The sequence below is a fragment of the Tachysurus fulvidraco genome, chromosome 6, assembly GCF_022655615.1.
Source record: "Tachysurus fulvidraco isolate hzauxx_2018 chromosome 6, HZAU_PFXX_2.0, whole genome shotgun sequence".
Classification (NCBI taxonomy): domain Eukaryota; kingdom Metazoa; phylum Chordata; class Actinopteri; order Siluriformes; family Bagridae; genus Tachysurus; species Tachysurus fulvidraco.
In genome coordinates, this window is record NC_062523.1 from 7,313,910 (window position 1) to 7,321,409 (window position 7,500).

At 44.0% G+C, this 7,500-nt stretch overlaps 1 protein-coding gene across 9 annotated transcripts in view; it reads left to right on the top strand.

Annotated features, from left to right (window-relative positions):
* dip2a (disco-interacting protein 2 homolog A) overlaps positions 1 to 7,500 on the top strand; it is a 126,458-nt gene that overhangs the window by 100,420 nt on the left and 18,538 nt on the right. For all 9 annotated transcript variants that reach the window (XR_003443034.2, XM_027162566.2, XM_027162564.2 and 6 more), the window contains 13 exons: positions 623 to 716; positions 1,011 to 1,130; positions 1,582 to 1,696; positions 2,213 to 2,352; positions 2,623 to 2,759; positions 3,286 to 3,366; positions 3,614 to 3,741; positions 3,929 to 4,043; positions 4,177 to 4,378; positions 4,613 to 4,713; positions 5,415 to 5,495; positions 5,587 to 5,710; positions 6,334 to 6,455. Coding sequence is in view for 8 of the 9 variants with exons in the window: in XM_027162566.2 (XP_027018367.2) it covers positions 623 to 716; positions 1,011 to 1,130; positions 1,582 to 1,696; positions 2,213 to 2,352; positions 2,623 to 2,759; positions 3,286 to 3,366; positions 3,614 to 3,741; positions 3,929 to 4,043; positions 4,177 to 4,378; positions 4,613 to 4,713; positions 5,415 to 5,495; positions 5,587 to 5,710; positions 6,334 to 6,455 (1,560 nt within the window). In the remaining variant the exon portion in view is untranslated. The remainder of the gene's footprint in view (positions 1 to 622; positions 717 to 1,010; positions 1,131 to 1,581; positions 1,697 to 2,212; positions 2,353 to 2,622; positions 2,760 to 3,285; positions 3,367 to 3,613; positions 3,742 to 3,928; positions 4,044 to 4,176; positions 4,379 to 4,612; positions 4,714 to 5,414; positions 5,496 to 5,586; positions 5,711 to 6,333; positions 6,456 to 7,500) is intronic.

The window sequence follows — 7,500 nt, forward strand, 5'->3', positions numbered from 1 at the left end:
GAAGATAGCGTCTATGCTGTTAGTCATTTAATATAGATCGTTTTGATTAAGGGTACAGTAAGACGTCCAGACAGATCAGGCAGGTTAATAACAGTTCTGCCGAGTCGATAACGTGGTGAGACGCAGTTAGTTTGTGCATTATGAGGTAATGGTCTGTGATGTCATCACTTTGAGGTATGATATTTATATCAGTGACATCTACTTCATGTGATATTATTATATCTAGTGTGTGATTAAGACGATGAGTTGCTCTAGTGATGTTTTGTTTAAACCCAAATGAGTTTAGTAAGTCCATAAATGTGAGTCCTGAAGCATCGTTTGTATCGTCAAGGTGAATGTTAAAATCTCCTACAATTAACGCTTTATCAACATTAACCGATAGGCCTGAAAGAAAATCTGAAAATTCTCTAAGAAAATCAGTGTACAGCAGAGTACAGCTTAGTTTTCCTAGAGACACTGAAAAAAAAACATTCATGGTGCGTCAAAGGGTGTAACACGCTCGGGGGAGAACACAGCTACACACGATCAGTTATATTACTTGTAAGTTCAGACATGACCGTCTTATTAATACTTACTGTTTATTTGTATCCGTGGCGATGGTAACCGTGGTGGTCTGTGGTAGAGTGTGATGAACCGGATGCACGTGATCAGCATCCCATATTCCCTGATGAAGGTCAACCCTTTGAGCTGGATCCAAAAAGTACACACCTACAAAGGTCAGGATCAATGTGTGTGTGTGTGTGTGTGTGTGTGTGTGTGTGTGTGTGTGTGTGTGTGTGTGTGTGTGTGTGTGTGTGTGTGTGTGTGTGCTCTGCTTATGTTTTCCTGGTCATTAAACTGAGTTTGTTTGCATACATTGTGACAGATATATACTATATTCTTTGTGTAGCTTTATAGTGCTGATGTGTGTGTGTGTGTGTGTGTGTGTGTGTGTGTGTGTGTGTGTGTGTGTGTGTGTGTGTGTGTGTGTGTGTGTGTGTGTGTGTATTGGTGGTGGTGTTGCTGGCCAGCGCGTGTTGCTGTGGTGAAGTCGAGGGACATGCACTGGTCACTGCTGTCTCAGAGAGATCAGAGAGATGTCAGTCTGAGCTCATTACGCATGCTGATTGTGGCAGATGGAGCCAATCCTTGTGAGTGCACACACACACACACACACACACACACACACACACACACACACACACACACACACACACACACACACACACACACTCTATCTCACACACACATATGCCATTTATATACAATCACATTTACAGAGTATATGCAGTATTAGACAAATAATGTGTGTGTGTGTGTGTGCGCACACATGCACTCACGCACTCACAAGGATTGGCAGATGGAGCCAATCCTTGTGAGTGCACACACACACACACACACACACACACACACACACACACACACACACACAGACACATACAGTACACACACATACACTCTCTATCTCACACACACACACACCATATACTGTATATACAAACACATGTACAGAGTATATGCAGTATTAGACAAATAATGTGTGTGTGTGTGTGTGTGTGTGTGTGTGTGTGTGTGTGTGTGTGTGTGTGTGTGTGTGTGCAGGGTCGATCTCCTCCTGCGATGCTTTCTTGAACGTGTTTCAGGCTCGAGGTTTAAGGCCTGAGGTGATATGTCCCTCTGCCAGCTCAGCCGAGGCTCTGACTGTCGCTATCCGCAGGTACACGTACACACACACACAAACACCACACACACACACACACACACACCACACACACAAACACACACACACACACACACACACACATTCTTATAAGGACCTTCAATTGCCATGAATATAAGTTCATTAGGCTATTCTACACCTAAATCTAAAATAGAAATCAGATGCTCCTGTCCTTGTGGAGACGTTTGTTCATACACACACCGACGGTAATTACTGTCTGTTTATTTTTAGTGTTCAGTCTAGGATGTGAATGTAATGAAGGGATTAAAATGGAGTTTTTTCAACATACCCATTTGATTTCAGCAAACAAATTTGAATAATCTTCATTTCCTTGTAATTATTTAATAATAATCATATATCAGACATCATTTGCACTCTGTTCAGCCCTTCCGGCAGACTAATATTAATTTGTAATACTGTGTGTGTGTGTGTGTGTGTGTGTGTGTGTGTGTTTGTGTGTGTGTGTGTGTGTGTGTGTGTATGTGTGTTTGTGTGTGTGTTATTTAATCTCAGGCCTCCAGAAATGGGAGTCCCTCCACCAGGTAAAGCGGTTCTCTCTATGAGCAGTCTGAGTCATGGCGTGATCCGAGTGGACACAGAGGAGAAACTGGCTGTACTCACACTGCAGGATGTAGGACAAGTGATGCCTGGAGGTGAGTCAGAGATGTTATTTATGTATATTTGTGTGTGTGTGTGTGTGTGTGTGTGTGTGTGTGTGTGTGTGTGTGTGTGTGTGTGTGTGTGTGATTCAAATGAATCTTGTAAAAGGTCCTACAGTTGAAAATCATAGATTTATTAGGTTGAAACAGCTTTAGAGCAGTGTAACAGCAGTGTAGCATGATGACTGTGTGTGTGTGTGTGTGTGTGTGTGTGTGTGTGTGTGTGTGTGTGTGTGTGTGTGTGTGTGTGTGTGTGTGTGTCAGCACTGGTATGTGTGGTGCGACCAGAAGGAACGCCGTACCTCTGCAGGACGGACGAGGTGGGAGAGATCTGTGTGAGTTCCTGCACTACGGGTGTGTCCTACTTCGGCCTGCCCGGCATCACCAAGAACGTGTTTGAGGTGAGGACACACGCCTCCTACCTGCACCTTGGAGTTATTTCCTCTAAGCTCATCATGAATTACAGAGTTCTGAATATCACTAATCTACATTCTTCCAGGTTCAGATATTATCTCTGTCAGAGCCTGTACACCTCACACCTCAGTGTCGGGGGTTCGATTCTCGACTCCACTCTGTGTGTGTTACCTCCAGACACTCTTGTTTCCTCTGCCAATCCAAACACATGCATTGTAGGATGATTGTGTGTGTGTGTGTGTGTGTGTGTGTGTGTGTGTGTGTGTGTGTGTGTGTGTGTGTGTGTGTGTGTGTGTGTGTGTGATTACCCCATCCAGAGTATCCCCTGCCTTGTACCCTGAGTCTCCTGTCATAGACTCCAAGAGTTCTTGTGACCCTGTGTATGAAATATGGTTCAGAATATTAGTACCCTATATAGTGCATATGAATCTATATGTTTCAGCTTAATTGTGTTTAAGTGAAGATTGAATACGTTACATTTGGCAACCTTTCATTTTTTTTTTTTGCCTCTAGACGATTCCAGTGACCGCATCTGGCTCTCCTGTTACTGATCGCCCGTTCACTCGCACCTCGCTGCTGGGCTTCATCGGACCGGTCAGTATAAGTTAGCGGTTTGTGTTCTTACATCTGCACAGCAGTATACGGTAACAGTGAACGGCTTCCCATTGCACTGCTGATGTCAGCTGATATACATAAAATGAACAAAATTAACATAATGTGTGTTTGTTCTGTAGATATTCAATTCTTTTTAATAACAGTTTAGCATTCCTGATTCAGGTTGTCTGCTGCCTTGTGCCCAAAGTCCCAAAATGCACCGTTTTTGTTTATGTGCCGTTGCCAGGACGACCTGCTGTTTGTTGTAGGGAAGATGGACGGGCTGATGGTCGTGAGTGGGCGGAGACATAACGCTGATGACGTAGTGGCGACTGCACTGGCGGTGGAGCCAATGAAATTTGTCTACAGAGGACGGTGAGCGTTTCAAATGTTTACCGTTTTAAAAGAAAATCACTGTATTTCTGCAACAATCTACTGAACACTTAGCCTGTGTGTGTGTGTGTGTGTGTGTGTGTGTGTGTGTGTGTGTGTGTGTGTGTGTGTGTGTGTGTGTGTGTGTGTGTGTGTGTGCGTGTGTGTGTGTGTGTGTGTGTGTGTCTAGGATTGCTGTGTTCTCTGTGTGTGTGCTCCATGATGAGAGAATTGTTGTGGTAGCAGAACAAAGACCAGATGCATCTGAGGAGGACAGCTTTCAGTGGATGAGCCGAGTGCTGCAGGTAACACACACACACACACACACACACACACACACACACACACACACACACACACACACACACACACACACATACATATATTCTCTGTTTTCCCACACTGTGTGGTTTTCCTAAGCTGTGTTGTGTGTGTCAGGCGATAGACAGCATCCATCAGGTGGGTGTGTACTGCCTGGCGCTGGTTCCTGCTAACACACTCCCCAAAGCAGCACTCGGTGGGATTCACGTGTCTGAGACGAAGCAACGTTTCCTGGAAGGAGCTCTGCACCCCTGCACCGTGCTTATGAGCCCTCACACCTGCATCACCAACCTGCCCAAACCTCGCCAAAAACAACCAGGTACACCCCTGTGTGTGTGTGTGTGTGTGTGTGTGTGTGTGTGTGTGTGTGTGTGTGTGTGTGTGTGTGTGTGTGTGTGTGTGTGTGTTTCATCTCATTTCTGTACCTGTACCTATACTTTGTACCTGATTCATACTTTAATGTATGTGTCTTTTCTCTCATCATCTTGTTGCCCTTCTCATGTCTTTTCTGTCACGTGTATACCCCGCCCCTATTTGCCCTGTCCCCTGTTAGAGGTGGGTCCTGCCTCCATGATTGTGGGGAACCTGGTTGCTGGGAAGCGAATTGCTCAGGCTTGTGGAAGAGACGTGACTCAGTTGGAGGATCATGATCAGGCACGTAAGATACAGAGAGAGAGAGAGAGAGAGAGAGAGAGAGAGAGAGTATTAAATGATAATATAACCTCCAACACCCTCTTCAAGGTCCTTTATATTTTTAGTTGCTTTCAATTCAGTACGATTTAAATCCGGGGACTCAGACGCACTGTTCTCAGGAACAGCAGGTACAGCAGCAATATATGAAAGAGACTTTTTTTTAAAACCGAGAACATTTTCAGAGTGAAAAGTGAAATGTTTTATTAATTTGTAGCTTTTCATAAATATTTCTGTCTTTACTTTTATCCTCCTCGGGGCAATATATTCATAGGAAATTTAAAAATCCTGCAGACAAACGTTTCTAGCTTTAAAGTAAATGATGATATCAAACCCATTTCTGCTCTCTGAGACGTCTCAAGCGCTTGTTCATAAGCATCTAAAGTATCTTCGCAGGTGTTAGCTTTAACCCAAAATACACATTTTGATAAGTCCTGACTCATTATATCAGTCCTGACTCATTATATCAGACTTGTGCCCAAAAAATGATGTTTATCCTGATTGAAAATGTCTGATAAATCGATTTCCATTCCCTTCAGTGTACGTGTAAAAGGAATCAAATAACAGACATTTCCATTAAATGGTTTTAAAGCTTCATGACAAATATGCTACGATGTTACATGTTAGTAATGCTAACACGCTAACCTGGTTGTGTGCAAATACAGTTTCTGTACATTCAGGATGTTCTGCAGTGGAGAGCTCAGGCCACTCCTGATCACCAGCTGTTCCTGCTGCTCAACGCCAAGGTACACAAGCGCACACTTTTGTCGAATGCTGAGTGAACGCAGCACTGAGTGAACGCACCCCTGACTGTGCTTGGGTAATGTGTGTGTTTAGGGTGCCGTGGCGAGCAGTGCGTCCTGTGTGCAGCTCCATAAGCGTGCTGAACGGGTTGCTGTGGCTCTCGTGGAGCGTGGTAGACTGAACCCAGGCGATCACATCGCACTTGTTTACCCGCCCGGTAAGAAACGGTTGAAAAGATTGTGTGCTACGAGTGTGAAACTCTGGATGCCCATAACAGATGGATGTCCAGAAGCCCTGCACAGTTTCAGCTTTTTTCCTGCCCTTTTTTTTATTGTAGATTATTAATTACTCTTGATCATGAGATTGAATGTGATTGGTTTATTCTGAACACAGACCCACCCCCTATTATAAAAGGGTGTGAATACTTATGCAACCAAGTTATTGTATTGTTTTTATAAAATAAATAAATAAATACCTGACTATTATTCATATATTTTATACGTCGTAATTATATTCATAGTAGATTTTAGGTTTTAACCCACAAAGTACATAAACTGCACACTGTGGTATTAATAGCTTTATTACACATGTAATAAAGACTAAAGCCCTTAGGTGTGTGTGTGTGTGTGTGTGTGTGTGTGTGTGTGTGTGTGTGTGTGTGTGTGTGTGTGTGTGTGTGTGTCTATGTGTGTGTGTGTGTCTATGTGTGTGTGTGTGTCTATGTGTGTGTGTGTGTGTGTGTGTGTGTGTCCCATATTTAATCATGTACCATACTGTATTAAGATGACATAATCCTGAGTAATAATATCAGCTGTATGAAATGTCTCTGCTTTCCCACAGGCATTGACCTGATTGCTACATTTTACGGTTGTCTGTACGCCGGCTGTGTTCCTGTAACAGTCCGTCCCCCTCACCCACAGAACCTGGCTACGACGCTCCCCACCGTCAAGATGATCGTCGAGGTAAAAATCTGACCGTTCTGCATAACACGAGGATCTGATCGAGATAACTCTATGGATGAATTGTCTCACATCATTACAATTAAAACTCTACTAACATCTACTAATATTGTGAGGTCCATCTGAGCATTTACATCACATCCCCAGCTTGGTAAAAAAAAAAACAGTCTATTTCATTAATTCATTCATTCATTCATTCATTCATTTTCTACCGCTTATCTGAACTACCTCGGATCATGGGGAGCCTGTGCCTATCTCAGGCGTCATCGGGCATCAAGGCAGGATACACCCTGGACGGAGTGCCAACCTATCACACACACTCACACACACACACTCATTCACTCACACAATCACATACTACAGACAATTTTCCAGAGATGCCAATCAACCTACCATGCATGTCTTTGGACCGGGGGAGGAAACCGGAGTACCCGGAGGAAACCCCCGAGGCACGGGGAGAACATGCAAAAACTCCACATACACAAGGCAGAGGCGGGAATCGAACCCCCAACCCTGGAGGAGTGAGGCAAACATGCTAACCACTAAGCCACTTGGGGGTTGGGGGTTCGATTCCCGCCTCCGCCCTGTGTGTGTGGAGTTTGCATGTTCTCCCCATGCCTCAGGGGTTTCCTCCTAGTTCCTAATACTAGTCCCACAGTACCAGTGTTTATCAGTAGGTGGCATTTAAACTAGCAATTCAGTTTATTCTTGCTGCTGAAATGAAATATTCTGAAGGGAGATTTGGTGTTTGTGTATAAAATTCAGCAGTGTACTGTATATCTGCATCGTAGTATACCGGATGGAGGAGAAGCAGTGTGTGTTTTCTGTCATGGATCACATGCACTTTACTCCACTGTCTTCTCACCCATTCATAGTCGCTGCTCCAAATCACTGCGTATTTAGATTAGAGGTGTAAAGAAATGTACCCGACCCGAAGTGACCCGAATCACTTTTTACCCGAACCTGAAGTGCATAATTTTTTTTTTTTTAAGAAAGGCCAGACCCAAGACAAACCCGAAAAAATTTGACCCGAGTCTGACCCGACCTG